Source organism: Globicephala melas, chromosome 9 (genome assembly GCF_963455315.2).
Source record: "Globicephala melas chromosome 9, mGloMel1.2, whole genome shotgun sequence".
In the NCBI taxonomy this organism is placed as follows: domain Eukaryota; kingdom Metazoa; phylum Chordata; class Mammalia; order Artiodactyla; family Delphinidae; genus Globicephala; species Globicephala melas.
The window spans coordinates 17676667-17697540 of NC_083322.1; the positions used below are offsets into that span (position 1 = coordinate 17676667).

The 20874-nt window shown below is 36.3% G+C and overlaps 2 protein-coding genes across 7 annotated transcripts in view; one reads left to right on the forward strand and one right to left on the reverse strand.

Moving 5' to 3' along the window:
* The window catches only part of CYREN (cell cycle regulator of NHEJ), a 136239-nt gene that overhangs the window by 40532 nt on the left and 74833 nt on the right, over positions 1–20874 (forward strand). The gene's annotated exons all lie outside the window — the stretch shown is intronic.
* The window catches only part of AGBL3 (AGBL carboxypeptidase 3), a 90384-nt gene continuing 72204 nt past the window's right edge, over positions 2695–20874 (reverse strand). The window contains 2 exon segments of the mRNA XM_030853903.2: positions 2695–4073; positions 4076–4179. Coding sequence (XP_030709763.1) covers positions 3921–4073; positions 4076–4179 — 257 coding nt within the window. The 3' untranslated portion in view covers positions 2695–3920.

Below are 20874 nucleotides of genomic sequence, written 5' to 3' on the forward strand. Positions count from 1 at the left end.
TTTCTGATTAAAACATAGACATTCTCATATTATGTTATGAGACTCTGGATCTTATTTAAACCTTCTGTTTTAGCTGACTTTTTGTAACTCTGCTGTAGCAGGGGTGAGACCTCATTACTGACAGATGGAAGCAGAAGCCCAGATTCCCCACTTGGACTCCACTGACACCAGAGGGGAGGAGCTTCTCATTCCTGCTGGACAGGTGTGGGAGTTTCATTTCCCCATGTAGCCTCCACTGATACTGAGGTAGAGGTGGTCTCATTACTGCTGGGCATTGGTAAAAGTTCTGACTCTCCACTAGATCTACTCTGACACCACCATAGTGGGGAGGGGGAAAGACACCTCATTTTTGTCCAGTGGGTGTGGAAGTCTAAGCTCCCCACATGGTGTCCAATGACACCCTGGGGCGGGGGTCTTTACAGGCCAGTGGGGATGAAAGTCCTGACTTGGTACTTGCCCTTCTTTGACACTACCTACAAGGGGGGTTGAGAGGCCTCATTATAATCTTATAAGAGTGGAAGTCTAGACCTCTCCCTCTGCTTCTGCTTATGTGGGTGGGAGTGGAGCCACTGTTTATCCGTAGTGTTTGGCTGGAGTAGTGCAGTTTTTATCTAAATGTTTTCTGTTTTGGTAGGTCATCCTTTTCCTGGTAGGTCTTTTGGTATAATGCAGGCTTTTATTGTCTTTCTTTTTTTCTTGGTCTGTGTCCATTGGTGTTTCTATGTTGGTGGCTTCTTCAGCTCCAGTTCTTGGATATATGAGGCAAAAAGAAAACCCAGGCCACTCACCACTGTGTTACCATTCTTTGGCTCTTGAGGTCCCTAGCTAGTCTGCCTTCTTTTCTCTACCTTTCAAAGTTATCTTATGTTTGTTTTATATGTAATGTCTAGGGTCTTTAATTGTTTTTAGTGAAAGAGTAGGGAAAATACATTTTACTTCATCTTCCTGGAAGTGAAAAAACTCTCCAATTTGAAAATTCTCAAGAATTTTCATCATTCCCAGATGGAATACCAAACATGAGATTTATTCCTCCATGTTTGACGTCTGACCAATGTTTGATCAGAGATACATTTAAGAGATGTAAATCATTTTGCTAATATGCTATTGATTAGTAATCCACCTATATATACCCTATTAATTTTCACATAAGAACAAAACAGTTTAAGTTCCAGTCTTATAATTATATTCAGATTTTATATCCTTAAGCATGATAATTCTGCAGGCTGTTTCAATAAGTTAAGTAGTCTTTTAGTCGAAACTTGGATTGATGCCTAAAATGGTTTAGCAAAGATGTGATCTTTTCATTCTTTGCTTATTCTTACTCTACCCTGTAATCATGTAATAGTATGTCAGTGTGTTGAGCCAGTCAGGTAAAGGATATAGAAAACAGAGAAAAGGCAGCCATAAAGAAATAAGTTGTAAGAGCAAAAAATATCAATTTTGATGATGTTAAATATGTAGTGAGATCATCTGTTAAGAATGGTTTTGCTTTTGGCTTTCCTAATTTTTCTTATTTCCACCTATACCTATATTAGATACTTCTGGAAAGTGTCCAGCCCAGGCAAAATTTTCCCTTCCTGGGAACTGCCTCTAGCTCCACAAGGGTAAGGGCTTCAGTCAGCCGTGTTTGCAACTATTTGACCTCTACCCACTGGAATAGTTGCCAGTCAGATTATCTTTCCTATAATTTAGAATTGGGAATGACAGATAGTGAGTCAGTCTTTTAAGTGAAACTGCTGTAGGGTACAAATTTGTGAGTCAGGGGTGTGAAGACTTTTCTGCAGAGAGAGAAAAGCAGAGACTGAAGACGGATAGCTTTCCATTCCCAGTTCCAGGCCTTTCCTGAATCGTGCCTGAATTCATTCTCTCCCTTGTTTCCATGAATAGCCTTATATTTTCTTACAATTCTTCCCCCCTACCCTAATTTATGCTTTTGATTAAGCTAGCTTGAATTATTTTGTTACATGTAACCAAAGAGTTCTTAATAAAGACTAGCGTTTATTTATACCTTCAGGTTCCGGCCAGACCACAATGAGTACATGTCTAGGTTCAAAGCATATAAGGAATCTCTTGTGAAGATAATGCCTAAAAATCAAGCAATGGCCGAATTGTCACCTCTCAGACCCCTTGCTTATATCCAGATTCTCAACTCCTCAGTTTCTTTGCCTAGGTCCATTGTATTTTGTTATTCATTTTCTGATTTTTGATTTTGCTGATATTATCATACTTGATCCCTTGTTTGCCTGTACTGTTTGCTTCTCTCATATTAGCTGACCTATTACATTCAATTTCTTTCAGGCACTGTCTTCTCCAGCATGATAGCTACCCCATCCCACTAGAAACTGCCACCAATTGCCTATTTTTGTAGTTTTTATTACTTTGATGATTATACAGCAAAGAAATAGGCATTAATAAAAATTTAGAAAAAAATCAGGAAGAGGAGTATCATACTCTGCCAATACTCTTCCAATGGTTACGATAATCACTGTTGAGAATATGTACTTCCAAAGTTTTTTTCTAGGTATATATGCGTTTGAGTATGTACAGTATGCACACATTAAATATATATACATCATATATAAATGCAACCATACCAAATCAGACTGGTCTGCAGCTTTTATTCTCTTATATATTGTGAACATCGTTTCATGTTAAAATATACACTGATATATTTAATAGTTACATAATCTTTCACTTTATGGATGTACTATAATTTATTTAAGCAATCTTCTATTGTTGGACATTTAGATTCATTTTTCTTTCTCTTTGGCTCTTATAAGCAATACTGAAATGAACATCACTACAGAAATCTTCGAGCCCTTTCCTAGGTTTTTTTCCTTAGGATCAGTTTCTAAAAGTGGAATTTCTTAGTCAAAATGAACGTAGATATTACGGATTTTTCATATATTGTTGGATTGCCTTCCAGAAATTGTACCCATTTATATTCCAACAATCAGTGAATGAATTCTTCCATTGATAGACAAAAATGAAGAGAATTTCATTATTGTTTTAATTTTCACTCCTTGGATTTAAGTGAGATCGAACATTTTAAAATGATCATTGGCCATTTTTTTCTTCTTTCCTTTTGTGAATTTCTGGTTCATAGCCTTTGCCCATTTTCCTATTAAAATATTCATAATTTTATCATTGATTTGTAGGCAGTCTTTGAATATTAAGTATATATTGGTCCTCTGTTTTTCATTTATATTATGAAGAGAAATCTCAAAGCATGCTGATGAAGGACTCTGCAGTCAAAATGTCTAGTTAGGGTTGAATCCGATTGCTGCCTATTGTCTGTGTGACCTTGAACAAATTGCTTAACCTTTTGTACTTCAGTTTCCTTATGTGTAGAATGTAAAATGTGTTTGTGTGTGTAAACACAGAATAGTGTGTAGCACACAGAAATACTTCATCAAAATTTGTTGATAATATTAGTATTATATTTATCGTTTTCAGCTTGTCATTGTCTTACTTTTATTTATATGAGTTTCCTTTTGGCCTTAGTGATGGTTCTTTTTAATAATCTTGAAAAGAAATCTGGTCTTATCCTTCCTGCTTCCCTCTGAATATCAGTAAGCTGAAGTAGCTCCGGTTAATTATTTCTAGTTCCGGTTGCCCCCTGGGATTATAAGGTTTAAACACACCTAAGAAATTTCAAGTCAGGCTGTGGTCATACTTTATTAATGCATACTTGATTCATAGATCCAAATTAATGAGTGGTTTCATGTAAACAAACAATCAAATAAGGCCTGAAAACGTACTCCCCTTCACATATCCAATGTTTTCTTAAGGCTTTGGGCCTTTCTCCCTTTGTCAAACATGGTGTAGCTGCCAGTATTTTTAAAAGCCTATGTTTGTTTCTTAGGATAATGAATTTAATAAGCCTTGTTTCCTTATAAAAGAGCATATGTATTAAATAGCTAAGAATGACAAAATTGTATTGACTTATGTTGGATTTGAAAGTTGGTTCTTGGATTGAGTATCTGTTTTCTCTGAGTAGTTTGCACATTTTTAGTGCTTTTCATGATGGGGAGCAAATACTGCAATATTTCTTGAGTTTCAGCTATTTTTTTTTATCACTGTAGATTCTTTTTTCATCATCTGTCCAGTTTACTCCAGGCTTCTTGATTTGGAAAGATGGACGTTCTTTCATATTGCTTTCTAAGTTGTACTGCAAATCTGGGGAGCAACCATAAAAATATGTATAGATATATAAACTGAATTGATTAAGCAATTACATATTGAGCATTATCTGCCAAACATTCTATCTAAAAATTCTTATCCATCTGAAGCTTATACTTTAATTATGAGGCAGAAAATAAGCAAACAAATAAGCTATCTATGTCAGATAATAAAAAATTTACGGGAGAAAATAAAGCTGGGAAGGGGAATAGAGAATTCTTTGGGGAGGGGCCGACTTCTGTTCTTAAAAAGGTGTTCAGAGAAGGCCTCCCTGTGAAGCTTCCACGTCAAAGGAGTTAAGGAACGAGACAAGCAGTCAAGCAGTCAATCAGAGGGAAGAGCGTTCTAGGCAAGGGGGGAATAGTAAGTGCAAAGGCCCTGAGCTAGGAGCATGTTAGTGTGTTCAAGGAACACCAAGGTGGGACAAGTGACTAAAGCAGAATGAACAAAGGGAAAGATATAAGGTAATATGAGCTCAGATAGGTAACTTGGACTTAGTTCACATAAGGCCTCACAGGCCATTATAAGGATTTTGATTTTTACTGAGTGTGAAACAGGGAGCCACTGGAAGGCTTTGAGGAGTGTCACATCTGAGATTTGCTCTAAGAGGATCATGCTGGTTGATGAGTTGAGAACAGATTGAACAGGGGTAAGGGTAAACAGGCAGAGAGATCTCTTAGAAGGCTACTGAAATAATTTAGGAGAGAGGATGGTAGCTTGGACCAGGGTGGTGGCAGCTGCCGGAACGGTGAGAAGTGAGGGGGGAGGGAAGTATCCTGAATATATTTTGGGATTTTCTAATGACTTAGATGTGGGGTGAGAAAAGAAGAGTGAAATCAGCGGTGGCTCCAAAGCTTCTGTTTGAGGAAACAGAAGGATGGAGATACAGTGAAAACTATGGTAAGAGCATGTTAGAAATTCCTTCTTTATTAGATGATATGAAGGAATTATTTTGTTAATTGTGATAATAAGAGTATAATAACATTAAAATGTGTAGAAAACTGTTTTAAAAAATAAAGTTCATTTTAAAAGTGTTTATTCCATCCCATACCCATTAGGATGGCCATTGTCAAAAAACAGAAAATAATAAGTGTAGGCAAGGATGTGGGGCGATTAAAACCCTTGTGCAGTGTTGGTTGGAATGTAAAATGGTGTAGTCAATGTGGAGAACAGTATGGTGGTTCCTTAAAAAATTGAAAATAGAATTACCATATGATCCAGCAATTCCACTTCTGGGTATATTCCCCGAAGAACTGATAGCAACGTCTTGAAGAGTTATTTGTACATCCATGTTCATAGTAGCATTATTCACAATAGCCAAAAGGTGGAAGCAACCCAAGTGCCCATCGATGGATGAATGGATAAGCAAAATGTGGTGTATGTACAATGGAATGTCATTCAGCCTTAAAAAGGAAGGAAATTCTGACACCTGCTACAACATAGATGAACCTTGAGGACATTATGTTAAGTGAAATAAGCTAGTCACAAAAAGACAAATACTGTATTTGTCTTCCAAATATTTGATTCCACTTATATGGGATCCCGAGAATAGTCAGTCAAAGTAGGATAGTTGCCAGGGGCTGGGAGGAGGGAGGAATGGGCAGTTGTTGTTTAATGGGTATGGCGTTTCAGTTTTGCAAGACAAAAAGAGTTCTGGAGATTGCACAACAGTGTGAATGTACTTAACACTGCTGAACTTGACACTTAAAAATAGTTAAGATGGTAAATTTTATGTCATGTGTATTTTAACACAATTAAAAATAATTCAATATACAGAGGTAGAGAGAGGGGGAAAAAAGAACCCTAAGTAAAGCCTGAAGGAAAATAGGTAGACATTTTAAAGGATGTAGCAGTGTTACTTATCATTATGATGCCTAAATTGATATGTAGACAGCATAAGAAAAAGTAGAATACACTTAGAATAAAAGCAAGAAATACATTATGCTTTATCTAGTTAGAGATATACACTGAACTATTTATGGGCAAAACAATATGATTTGCTGACTTTGCTTTAACTACTTTAGCAAAAAAAAAAAGCAGTGGGAATATAGATGAAACAAGAATAGCAGGATGCTGATAACTATTAAGGGTGGGTGACGGGCACCAGTGGTTCATTATTTTATTCTACTTTTGTTTATGCTTGAAATATCCACAATAATGCTTTTAAAAAAGGAATTATCCATTACTAAAAAGAAAGGAAACAGATGACTAAAGCACTCACTGAATTAAGCTAGTCTTGAAAGACAATGATTGAGGGTATGTATGATTACAATATCTGGCAGTGCTGGCAAATAAACTGAATTTACCTACAGTCTCTTGAGAAGCCATTCCTAGGCCATTCAGCAAATACTCACTGAATCATTATTATGTATCCGGCATTATGTTTGGTTTGGTAAATAGGTATGAAAAATATAGTCCTCGCCTTTAATATGCCAACAGTTGGGACTAGAGAGAGAGAAGTAAAGCATCAATTAGAATATTTATCTATAGAGATAAGGCAAGGTACCTACTAAAGGACTGCTGAAGAGGGACTTCTAGCCATACTTAGAGCTGGAAAAGGAAATATTCCTAATTCCTAATTAATCTGAGTCTTGATGCATAGCTATGTCAGCTAAGTAAAAAAAAAAAAAGGGTAGTAATCTAGATAGTGGGACTAACATGGCACATTCAGGAAATCACAAGTATGGTTTAGAATGACTAGAAATCAGGTAGCTGTGAATAAGTGGTTCAAAACTAGAGATCTTGTAATAATAGTACTTTTGGGAGATTTCCTGAGACAGGAATAATTTGTGACTGGTAGATGCTTAATGTTTTAAAAATGGAATTGTTAGGAGGCCATTGAAAACTATACATGGAAGTGATATAATTAGATGTGCATTTTTGAAAGATCACGCCGGCAACCAGGAGGATGACAGGTTGAAGAAAAGTGAGAGTTGAGGCAGAGAGACAAGTTAGGAGGCTAATGCAGTAATTCAAGGGAGGCAGAAAGGGAGTCTGAACTAAAGGAGCAGCAGTATGACAAAGAAATGCAGAGTCAAGAGAATCTTTGAGGGCAGATTGATAGAGCTTCTCATTGTTGGATACCAAAGAGATGGAGAAGATTAGGATATGTCTTGGGCTATTATTTAGATAACAGGAGGACAGCAGTATTATTGATTGAGAAATGGAATGCAGCAGGAGAAAGAGATCTGCAGTGGGCAAGTTGTATTAGAAATATCTGTGAGGAAAAACAAGGATAATTCCAGTAGGCACAGTATGGAATTCAGAAGAGATGCCTATATTGATGATTAAAAAAATATGATCATGATCAGCAGTTGTTTGTTGAAGCTACAGTTATAGATGAGAGCGCTCAGAAATAAAGTATGTGGTGAGAAGAGGAGAGACCAAAGGATGGAATACTGGGGAATAGCCCACTTAAAATTCAGGCAGAGGAAGTGAAGCCCATGTAGGACACCAAACATGAATGGGCAGAGAAACAGGACTAAAAGAGAGAGAAGTTCCACAGATACGTCCGTTGGAATTGCTAAGTGAATGAAGGGAGAGAGTTTTAAGGCTCTGGAATTAACCAACAGTAGAGAAGTCAAGTATGATAGGAGCTGATGACTTTGGAAATAATATCATTGTTATGGTGAGAAGCTAGATTGTAGTAGGTGGAGAATTATACAGGTGAGGAGGTGAAGGAAAATTTATAGCCCTAAATGTATATATTATAAAGAAAGGGACAACAGCAAAAAATAACAAAAGATAACTCTCTGAAATGATTTACTTCAGTAAAAAAGAAGATTGTAGAATTTTTATTCATATGTCATCAAGATTCATCAGGACATGTTTAGAGATAATATAATAAAAAAGCCATGAGAATCTCAGCTCAGGGAAGATGGGAAAGATGAGAAACAAATTTTAAATTAAGCAGTGTGGTGGCAGCAGTGGGAAAAACTGAAAAACAAATCTCCCTGTTGCAGCAAAATTCTGTAAATACTACCTGTCTCCAATTTCTCTGCTCCTATTTTAAAATACACTTTAATTAGACTTGCACCTCTATCATTCTACTGAAATTTCTCTGATCAAGATCCCAAATAAAACCTCCATGTTGTAAAATCCAGTAGTAAATCCACTTGACTTAATCAGAAGCATTAGACTTGGCTGCTTATTCCCTTCTCTTTGATACACTTTCTCACTTAGCTTCCAGGACAACACATTCTCTTGCTTTTCCTCCTACCCCAGAGGGGGCTTCTTAGTCTTCTTTTGTTGGGTTCTTACTCTTTTCCTGATCCATCCGTGTTAGAGTTCCCAAGGACTTGCTCCTTAACCCTCTTCTATATCTACACTCACTTAAATCTCATCCAGCTCCATGCCTTAAAATACTATCTATAGGCTGAAAATTCCCAAATGCATCTTCAGCCCAGATCTCTTCCCTGAATGCTGGACTCATATATCCAACTGCCTATTCAGTACCTCCACTTCAGTGTCTAAAAGGCATTTAAAAAGCAACACGTCTAACCTGAATTGCTGCTCCTCCACTCGATCTTTGCCATCTGGCGGATGAAAATTCAATCCAGCTAGTTGGTCTGGCCCAACACCCTGGAGTTTCAACAGTTGTAAATACCTGTGAAACCATTACCATAAACAAGATCTAGAGAGGATCATCCCTGAAAGATTCCTGATGCTCCTTTACAGTCCTTTCTTTCCTTCCTCCCTACTCTGTCCCTTCCTACTCTAGGAAACCTTTATCTACTTTTTGTCTCTATAGATTAGCTTGCATTTCATATAAATGTGATTTCATATAGTATTTACTTTTCTGTGTCTGGCTTCTTTTTCTCAGCACAGTGATTTTGAGATTCATCCATGTTGTGTGTATCAGCTCATTACTTTTTTATTCTATGATATGGAAAGGGCATCAATAACAAGGAAGTGATGGGAATAAGGAAATTAAATTGTTTTTTCAAGGCTATATTAAGCAAACAGTTTTCTTCTATATTCAACTTATATAGAAATTAAATAAGACAAATACTTTACAGAGTCAGGAATAAAATGGCTGTCCTCTGTTTATAAAAAGTTCCCATAATCCAAATTTCATAGGATTTATCAATATTAATGATGATACAGTGAAAGCCACCTTTGTATATAGTATTAAAATCCTAAACAACAACAAAAAAGAAAAACCTTCTGTTGGTATCCTTGTCTTCTCAGTCCAGATGGGAGTTTGTTTGCTCATAGGACACTTCAAGGATGTCACTTTGACACAGTTTCCATACAAATCATTGATTCTGGGCTGAATTGTTTCCTGGACCAGCCTCTCATCGGTTTCTAAAAAATATCTTTGTTGGTCTTTGCTAAGCCTCTGAATCATAGTTTGGGAGCTGAAAGAAATTAGGTACTCTGATTTCAATGTCAACAATGAACTATCTAATCAAGAGTAATGTAATGCCATGTTATATCTGTATTTTACATCTCACAGTATGCAAAGTATTGTTACAGATATTATCTTACTTGGGGCTCTCACCAGTCCTGTGATACAGGCAGGATGGCCAGTGTTATCCCCATCTTACATCAGAGAGGGAATGTAAGGGAATGTTAGGGAATCAGAGAGGTTAAGCTATTTGTTCAAGATAACATAGCTAATAAGGAGGGGCAGGTCTAGAATACATATCTTCTAACTCCACTACTTTATTACCTTCTCTTATGTTGATATATTATTTCATTTCTTTCCATAGATAAGTAATATATTTTAAAAAGTTAAGTCTAAATTAATCAATTCTAGATCCAAGTACAGGTATGGCCAAAGATGGTTTCTTAACCTAATTTTCTAGGTTTTGGGGGCAAGAGAGCCTACATATTTCAACAGAACCATTATTGAGCAGAAACCAAGTTCTTCGAAAAGAGGCCAAGGAAGGGAGAACAGGCATACCATGTTTCCTCTGTTGTGCAAATTCATTCTATTCTCAAATACTTACAAATCCACTGTTCAGGTGGTTGTTCATATCATTATTCCTAGAGATAGGGAAACTTGCCAGGGGGGCTAGTGGTATAATAATTACCGGTTTAGACAAAACTACAAAGTTTATCTATGTTATCCCTGACTTCCCTTTCTATTCCTTTTCCAATTTTTAGGTACTAGTATAATCCCTACGTGACCAATGCTTCAATTGCTATTATAGATAGTAAAACATTTGATAGTATTCATTCTAAGTAACTATCTTATGCCAGAAGTATTTCTATTTAAAAAGAGAAACTCAAATACAGCAATGGTAATTGCTTAGAAGAAATAACTGTCTAACTGCAGATGTTAAGGCATCCATTAGGGATACTTTAGGGGTACTGAAATCTCAGAACCATTCAAAATGCATCATATGTGCACTCCTGTGTATAAAACTGACCTAGCCACAGACACTATGTAGACTCTAAGGAGACAATTAGCAATTGTTATTAAAACGTCACTTTTAGCTGTTAACTTTAATGCAAAATAAAAATCTTATAAGACAGAGGAAAGGGAGTAAGGTAACCTGGTAGAAGAAATTAAGTGTAGTTCTCCTACCTCTTTTTAGAAGCCAAGATATCTTTTTAGAAGCCAAGAAGGGGCTTGTCCAGGTATTTTTGCTAAAAAAGAGAATATACCATAAAATTTCTGAACTTAGGTTTTAAGGTTAACAAAACAATTTTTTTACTTTCTTCACAATTACCTCATTCATATATTTAATGGCTAGCTTGAGTTTATCTTCAATTAATCTGACATTATCTCATTCAGACATATGAAATATATCAGTGAATACTTCCTCTGGAAGCTTTTAAATGAAACTGTTTCAAGAGAAGAGCAAACAGTAGAAATACCTGTCCAGTAATTATCAAGCGTTTCAGAACTGAATTCTGCATGTCAGGCTCTATGAAGGCCATCTACATGTGTAGTAGGGTGACTAACTTTTAGAGTGCCAACTCAAGACACAGCTACAACAGACCAAAAAATTAGTACAATATGTAATAAATACTTATACACACATGATTATTTTAACATAAAATATAAATTAGGCATTTATTTAAAATTATATATTATTCTGTATTTGCTTTTTTGTTACATAAATGCCATTATTTAAGAAAAACAGTAGGACTAGTTAACAGTGGCAATTAGTAGTTATTAATAGTGGAACCAATTAAACAAATAGTATGTGTGAGAATAATATAACATTATAAATAGTTTTTTCCTCTGATACATATTTTAACTCTTTATAGGATATTTACATTTTATAGGCCATATTATGTCTTTTTAAGATACATAAATATAAGACCTTTAAAAAGTTGAATGTAAATACAATGGGGCTAAGTAAACAGACATTACTTATAATTAATAAAAACTGACATTTCTTTATGTCCCATGATAAAGTAGGATATTTTTGCTCTTTGTGTGTCCTCTTCCAGTAATACTTCTCTGAACTGCCTGCAGCCTTCAGGATATCCTTCTTTTCTTTTATGTAGTGGTAAAACTGAATACATTCAAAGTCAAGGCCTCTGAGGTCTGCTCTTATGAAGCCCCACATTATGCTGACCCCTGGTGGCAGGCCAATGCAATGACAGCAAGTTAGATATCCTGTCAACAAGGGAATTTGATCATGGAATATGACCGTACTTATTAATAGCAGGTTTCTAGACTTGTAAGGAATTAGTTTCCAGCTGTACAAAAATGTCCATCCACTTTATATCTACAGGCTTAATTTAGTAGGGTGGCTTTAGGGCATTTGGCCCTTTGCATCCTTAAATTCATCATGTAGTGTTTGCCATGTCTAAAATGTCCACTGTTTTTAGATACTCTGAAGCACACTGGATATCACTGTAAGTAAACTTTTCTTTCTCAGAGAATAGGTTTTTAAAGCACAGAGGTAATTCGAACTTAAACTGAAGGTGGATTTCAAATAAATTACAGTTTTTAGTGCTGTTTAACTTGGCTGCCCTTTCTGGTGACATATTTTTGACTTCTGAGTCAGTCTTATTTCCTCCTAAATGTCATTTTTTTTCACTATGAGTTTCTGTCATAACCTACATATAATGTCAAACAACTGAGGTGCAGTTCATCCTTTTCTATGCTCCATATGACCTCTTCAAAGATCATCAAACAGAATTAGAGAAACAGCATATAAATTGTTTTACTGTAGCCCTTTCCTCTATTCCCATCTCAAACTATTTGCAAATTAGAGAAAGCCATTCTTCTTGTCCCACATGTTGAAAAAATGTGATTTAATGGCAGACTAACATTTTAATGTCTTTTCTATGGCTGGCAACAATGATAGCCACCTTATTGGCACAGGTCTAAGGAAACTGGCCTCTTTCATTTCTGTAAAGTCGAAAATCTCATTAAGTGCTTCTGTATTTTTTGAGGAAACTAAAACGTGACCAAAAAATTTCATTATGAAAGCCTCATTATCACAGGATAGCAAATCACACTCTTTTTTTTTTTTTTTTTTTTTTGCGGTATGTGGGCCTCTCACTGTTGTGGCCTCTCCCGTTGCGGAGCACAGGCTCTGGACGCGCAGGCTCAACAGCCATGGGCTCACGGGCCCAGCCGCTCCGCGGCATGTGGGGTCTTCCCAGGCCGGGGCACGAACCCGTGTCCCCTGCTTCGGCAGGTGGACTCTCAACCACTGAGCCACCAGGGAAGCCCCCACACTCTTTTTTAAGTACAAGGTGTGCAAGACATTTAAGAGATCAGATCTTTTTCTTTGGTAAGAAGTTAATAGACTGAATGAAATTTGCCAAAATATACATTTTATATTTTCATTGTCAGCCAACCATGCAGATAGATGAGCAAAGTCTAGTTTGTCTTTGGACAACATATTGACAATATTTGGTTTGATGTTTTCTGTGGTTTCATTAAAATCTTCATAGAAATCAAGATTCTTTGAAACCCCATTTTTCAAAGTAAAGTACCTAATAGCCAGAGGAAATGTTTTTTCTTTTTTATTCAATGTATCATGTGATAACTGTAGAAAACATTATTGTTGGTAAGATCTGACAAAATGAGCTTTACACTATAAGAGTCCAACATATCTGTCATCAAAATTTCCCCTTTGGTTAACCCACAGGGCATTTTAGTGGCAAACTCTGAGTTAGGAAATGTAATTTTACTCAGTTTCATCAAGCAGTCAAGGGAATTATCTGATAATCAGTGTTCATTCATGTCATATGCCCAAGCGAATCCACCAGCTATTATTTTTGACTGAGCATTGGTGTCTTTTTGAGAGGTGAAAAAACTTTCAGTTGATTTAGAAGTACTTCTTGCTTCTCTCATCTGGACTTGTGAGATTCAATCTCCTTTATGACGATCAATTCCAAATTCTTTTCTCTAAATGTACATTGTGCTCTGTTTTGGTTATTTATCTCCTTAACTAGTTGTATGTGTCTATGAAGGTTGCTCAAAAAATTAAAAATAGAACTACACTATGATCCAGCAATTCCACTTCTGGGGATATATCCAAAGAAATGAAAAAAAAAAAAAAAGATCTTGAAGAGGTGTCTGTCCATTTATTGGAGCATTATTTACAATAGCCAAGACACAGAAACAACATAAGGGTCAGTCAGTGGTCGAATGGATAAAGAAGTTACGGTGTGTGTATGTGTGTGGGTATGTATATATACACACACACACCCGCACACATACACACACACAATGGAATATTATTCAGCCATGAGAAAGAAGGAAATCCTGCCATTTGGGACAACAGGACCTTGAGAGCATTAGGCTAGGTGAAATAAGTCAGACAGAGAAAGATAAATTCAAAGATTTTTGTCTTTGTCTTTGGTTTTCTGAAGTTTGAATATGATGTGCTAGGTATGTGTTGTGTGTGTGTGTGTGTGTGTGTGTATACATTATAGGAATTCCTATAATAGCCTTGTTTTTGTCTATCCTGTTGTCTTTGGGGTTCCCTATGCACCACTTATCAGATAGAATACATGTCTGGCTTGCAGCTCTTTTACCTGTAAATCATTGTTCTTATACTGGAGTCATGTTGGTGTGGTGGTAAGGTATGGGGAAAGGGAACATCCTATAATCTTATTAAATCTTAGTCTTTTAGTGGGTCTGTGTCCCTGGGCTGTGACCTTAATAGGCATTTCTTAGCTTTTCTTCCCCCTACCTTTCAATGAGACAAGGCGGCTAGAAGGGGCTGGCTGTGGCTGGAGGGGGGAAGAGTAAGCATTGCAAACTATCCAGAACGTTCTCCCTAACAAAGGTCTACTCTCCAAATCCGGCCCTTTACATGTTGGAGCTTAAAGCTAGTAGTCCCCTTACTATGCTTACATTATATGTCTATCTTTTCTTCTAAGAGTAGTTTCAGGTCTTACATTTAGGTCTGTCACCCATTTTGAATTAATGAATTGGTGTAAGGAATGAGTCCAACTTCATTCTTTTGCATGTGAATATCTAGTTGTCTCAGTACCATTTGTTGTAAATGCTCTTATTTTCTTCATTGAATTGTCTTGGTACCTTTGTTGAAACTTAATTGACAAAAAATATAAGGGTTCATTTCTGTATTCTCAATTCTATTTCATTGATCTCTGTATCTGCCATTATGCCAGTACCACACTGTTACGATTACTGCAGCTTGGTGGTAAGTTTTGAAATTGGAAAGTATGACTCTTTGAACTTTGTTCTTTTTCAAAATTGCCTTGGTTATTCTCGTCCTTTACATTTCCTATGCATTTTAGGTTTAGCTTGTAATTTCTGTTTCGGCAGAGATTTTGATAGGATTGCATTGAATCTGCGTATCAATTTGGTGAGTATTGCCATCTCAACAAGTCTTCTGATTCCTGAATGTGGGGGAATCTTTCCATTTATTTAAAACTTCTTTAATATATTTCAACAGTGTTTTGTGCTTTTCAGCGTGCAAGTATTACACTATTTTTGTTAAATTTATTTCTAAGTATTTTATTCTTTCTGATGCTTTGTAAATGGAATTTTCTTAATTTCATTTTCAGAATGTTCATTGCTAGTATATAGAAATACAATTGATTTTTACAACAGATTTATTGAGATCTAATTCACATACCATACAATTCACCCATTACAACTGAGTTTTGCATGTTGATTTTCTATCTTGCAACCTTGCTGAACTGATTATTAGCTCTGGTAGGTTGTGTGTGTGTATGTATGTATGTTCCTTAGGATTTTCTACATACAAGATCATGTGTTCTGCAAATAGAGGTAATTTTACTTCTTTCCAGTCTGGATGCATTGTATTTATTCTTCTTTCCAAACTGCCCTGCCTAAACCTCCATTGTCTTGGTCCTGATCTTAGGGGGAAAGCATTGTCTTGTACCATCAACTATGATATTAGCTGTGGGATTTTTTTTAAAATTTATTTATTTATTTACTTTTGGCTGTGTTGGGTCTTCATTTCTGTGCAAGGGCTTTCTCTAGTTGCGGCGAGCGGGGGCCACTCTTCATCGCGGTGCGTGGGCCTCTCACTGTCGTGGCCTCTCTTGTTACGGAGCACAGGCTCCAGACGCACAGGCTCAGTAGTTGTGGCTCACGGGCCCAGTCGCTCCGCGGCATGTGGGATCTTCCCAGACCAGGGCTCGAACCCGTGTCCCCTGCATTGGCAGGCAGATTCTCAACCACTGTGCCACCAGGGAAGCCCTAGCTGTGGGATTTTTATAGATAGCCTTTATCAGGTTGAGGAACTTCCATCTACTCCTACTTTGTTGCATATTTTTTTTTAAATCATGAAAGGATGTTGGATTTTGCCAAACATTATTCCTGCATGTACTGAGATGATCATGTGCATTTTGTTCTTTTTTCAATTAATGTGTATTACGTTGTTTAATTTTATTTCTTTTTAAATTAATTTTTATTGGAGTATAGTTGATTTACAATGTTGTGTTAGTTTCTGCTGTACAGCAAAAGTGAATCAGTTATGCATATATCCACTCTTTTTATAGATTCTATTCTCATATAGGTCATTACAGAGTACTGAATAGAGTTCCCTGTGGTATACAATAGGTCCTTGTTGGTTATCTATTTTATATATAGTAGTGTGTGTATGTCAATCCCAATCTCCCGATTTACCCCTCCTCCACCTTTCCCCCTTTGTAACCATAAGATTGTTTTCTACATCTGTGACCCTACTTCCGTTTTGTAAATAGGTTCATTTGTACCATTTTTTAAGATTCCATGTATAAGTGATATCATGATATTTGTCTTTCTCTGTCTGACTTATTCACTCAGTATGACAATCTCTAGGTCCATCTTTGTTGCTGCAAATGGCATGATTTCATTCTTTTTAATGGCTCAGTAATATTCCATTGCATATATGTACCACATCTTCTTTTTCCATTCCTCTGCTGATGGACATTTAGGTTGCTTCCATGTCCTGGCTATTGTAAGTAGTGCTGCAATGAACATTGTGGTGCATGTATCCTTTCAAATTATGGTTTTCTCTGGATATATGCCCAGGAGTGGAATTGCTGGATCATATGGTAGCTTTTTTTAGTTTTTTAAGGAACCTCCCTACTGTTCTCCATAGTGGCTGTACCAATTTACATTCCCACCAACAGTGTATAGGAGGGTTCCCTTTTCTCAACACCCTCTCCAGCATTTATTGTTTATAGATTTTTTTGATGATGGCCATTCTAACCGGTGTGAGGTGATACCTCATTGTAAGTTTTGATTTGTATCTCTCTAATAATTAGTGATGTTGAGTATCTTTTCATTTGCCTTTTGGCCATCTGTATGTCTTCTTTGGAGAAATGTCTGTTTAGATCTTATGCCCATTTTTGGATTGGGTTGTTTGTTTTTTTAATATTGAGCTGCATGAGCTGTTTGTATATTTTGGAGATTAATCCCTGTTGGTCGCTTTGTTTGCAGATATTTTCTCCCATTCTGTGGGTTTTCTTTTCGTTTTGTTTATGGTTTCCTTTGCTGTGCAAAAGCTTTTAAGCTTAATTAGGTTCCACTTGTTTATTTTTGTTTTTACTTTCATTACTCTTGGAGGTGGATAATTTTTATATGTTAAACCAACCTTGCATTTCTGGGATAAATCCTACTTGGTCACTGTGTATAATCCTTTTTATATGTTGCTGGATTCAGTTTGCTAGTATTTTGCCCTACTCTTTTGTCTTAATTTTTAATAGATTCAAAACTTGGTAAAGAAAAAATAGTATTTATTTATTTGGGCCCTGGAACCGTAACAGTTACCTTTTCTGAGAAACTTTCTCTGATACTCCCTTATCCCCAAACAACTCCTGTATAATATCACAGCACAGTAAATAGCATTTATCCCGTTATGTTTCTACTGTCTACTTGTCACTCTCTCTGCTTCTTGAGAACAGACTATATTTTTTTCCATTGTAGCCCAGTATCTAGCACAGTCATCAGCTAGTATATTGAGACCTCTGCGAAGCAGATAAACATCAGATTTTTAAAAGAACATGAACAAAGATGGAAAGGAGATTATGTAACAAAGGAGGATTATAGGAGAGTGACTGAGCCACAGGAGAATAGTATCAGGAAGGTTAAAATACCAGATGAACTCAGATATGAAGAAGTATTGAGAAAAAGAAGTAAATTTTACTTAGCTATATAAAGAATGAAAATATATCAAATAATGTTTAGATTTGTTCTGCTGGGATTATTTTAAAATACTGATGGATGACAAAGAGCAGAATCCCTCAGCTCCTCTGTTGCACCTGTCTTTTCTATTGAATAGAGTTTTCTTCTGTTTAGACAGGGGAGAATAAATATTGGTGAGAGACGTCAGGAGTCAAAAGGCTCTGAATGCCTTATCTTCAGTCCCAGACATAGTTCATCTCAAGTAAGGAAAGAATTTTCATATAAATAAGATCACAAAACCATTGACATTAATCTTTTAAGAATTCAAGGAAGTGACTCTCCTCTTGCTGCTAAATGCCTAACTTATCACTTAAGACTCCATCATAATCATGATCATAATTTAAGGATCAGTTCCTTCAGGAAAACATTCCTTGAGATTTCCAGGCTGGATTACATGCCCTTCTCTGAGCAACCAGAGCAATTTGTGCATATCATTATCACTCAGTCTATCTCACTCTTATTGTAATGAACTGTATATGAGTCTTATTACACTTTGATACCTACTCCTTAAATGATGAAGTAGCTTATCTAGTTGAAGAGGGAGAATTATGTTTCAGGCAGAGAAGACAGAATGAGCAAAGGCAAGGAGGTGAGAAGACGGATGTATTTTGAGGCCACAAGAGGATCATCATTGCTGCAGTGTAAAGGAGAAGGCAGAAAATGGCAAGAGGTAAAACTGGAGAGGCAGTCAGGGGCCAGTTCACTGGAAGTCTTGTACGTCATGTTAGGGCATTGGTTTCTCTGATGCAGCAAGTGGTTGTCAAAAAAATTTTTTTTTTGTTTTTAAAGTAACAGACCAGTATTGGAAGAAAAATTGTACATGAAAGCTACTCAGGATGAATAAGGGTTGGATGGGCTAGGTCCCAAATGCTTGGCCTCCCACCGACTCTCACTATAGTTCCCAATGTGGTGAGTCGAAAAGAGCAGATCATCAACATCAGAATTATCTATGGTACCTTATTAAAAATGCAGATTTGGGGGTTGACAGCAAAGGCCAACCCAGAATTCAAAGCTGGGATTATCATAAACTCCCCAGATAATTCTAAAATTTTAAAACCAGACATTCTATAAGACTGCTGGCCCATAATCTTCACAGTGCCAGTGCTGTGAATGACAAAGAAGGGCTGAGCAGATGTTCCAAATTAAAAGAGAATAAAGGGATATGGCAATTAAATGCAATCCATGAGCCTCAATCAGGGAGAAGTTGTGCCCTAAAGGACATCATTGGTACATTTGGCAAAATTTCACTACAGTATGATACAAAGTAGTATTGTATCAAAGTTGAATTTACTTATTTTAATGTAAGAGAATGTTCTTGTTCTTGGAAAATATATGCTGAAGCCCTTTAGGAATAAAGGAGCATTATGTCTACAAAAAATGGATTGGGGGGAAAATATAGCTAGGTAGGTAGATAGATATAGCTCTTTGTACTATTCTTGAAGTTATTTAAAAATTAAAAGTTGAAAAAAAATTGAAAAGAGAAAGCCTAGAACAAATTGAAGTCTCAGGACTGTGCCAACTTCAACCACTGTCAGAAAACTGGGAATTACTTTAGAAAACTGGGAATTACTGAAAGGCTTCAGGTAGTGGCATTAATCAGATTTCTGTTTTTGATAGATTGCTTTTATGGTAGTATGAGAGGTGGAATTAGGATGACAATATTGGTGGCAAGGAGACCACTTAGAAATCTAAAGTGCTTCTGATAAATAAGCACTGAAAAGAATGATGGTAGTTAAGGTGGAGACAAAAGGGATTACGTGGTAAAATCAGTTGGATTCAGTGGCTATCTAGATATGAATGGTGGAAGTGAAAGAAGAAAAAAGATAACTATTAGGTTTCTAGCTTGGGTAGTTATGTAGATAGTACTGCTACCAAAGTTACAGTGAATACAGAAGGAACAGCATTCAATGTGGGATTAGATGAATTTGAATTTGGCTATAAGGGACATTTAAGTGAAGACATAAACAGATAAAGAAGCTGAAGCTTTGACAAGAGGTCAGATATAGGATATGTATTTATATATTGTATATATGTATAAGGTATATACACGTGTATATAGTACAACAATATGACCTAATCAAGATCAAGTTCATGAAAGGCTGAATCTAAGAAGACTTAGTTTAACAAGAATAAATTTAAGGCTCAGTACACTGGACCAAGATATCAAACCAAAATTGAAGAAGTAGAGAATGGAGGAGACATAAGTTAGCAGTGGCACTATGAAAATAAAACTTTATAGGTTTGAGTATTTGTAAATCCAATATGTCAATATTTTAGGATAATTTTCAAAAAAACATATGTAATCTTAGACTGCATTAATGGAAATCTGGTATCTAGAAAGAAGCAAATGAGAATGATAATTTATTGTATACAGTCAGGCTTCCATATCAATGGGTTCTGCATCTGTGAATTCAACCAACTGTGGATCAAAAATAGTAGGAAAAAAATTCCAAGAAGTTCCAAAAAGCAAATCTTGAATTTTCTGTGCCCTGGCAACTATTTACATAGCATTTACATTGTACAGGTATTATAAGTAATCTAGCGATACTGAAGGATATGCATAGGTTATATGCAAATACTGCGCCATTTTATATAAGGGACTTGAGCATCCTCAGATTTTGCTATCCGTGGGGTTCCTGGAACCAGTCCCCCACAGATACCAAGGAATGGCTGTCCTAGTTAGATGACATCTGCAATACTGTGTTCAGTTTCATTCAAGCTTGAATAGTGATAGAAAACAGTAAAATATAATAGTAAAGGGAATCATATTATGGATGGCTGAAAGAAATGGAAGGAAAGTGTCAGGGAAATGATAGCTTTAAAAAAATATTTATGGTCTGTCATGTGGAAGAGGCATTATATTTGTTCTTATTATTTCAAGGAGAATTAGGGAAAATGAGAAATGTTTACCTTTAAGGTCTTTTCATTCTTTTTTGCTTTGTATTATTAAAGAGGTGAATTAAATTTACAGGGACATATGTTTTTAACTCAACATAAAAAGAACATTGCTCTCTAACAATGGAATGAAGTGACTACAATTTGGTAAACTACTTGTCACCAAGTGTAGTCAATCAAAAGTTGGATGCGCCTGGGTCCTGTCA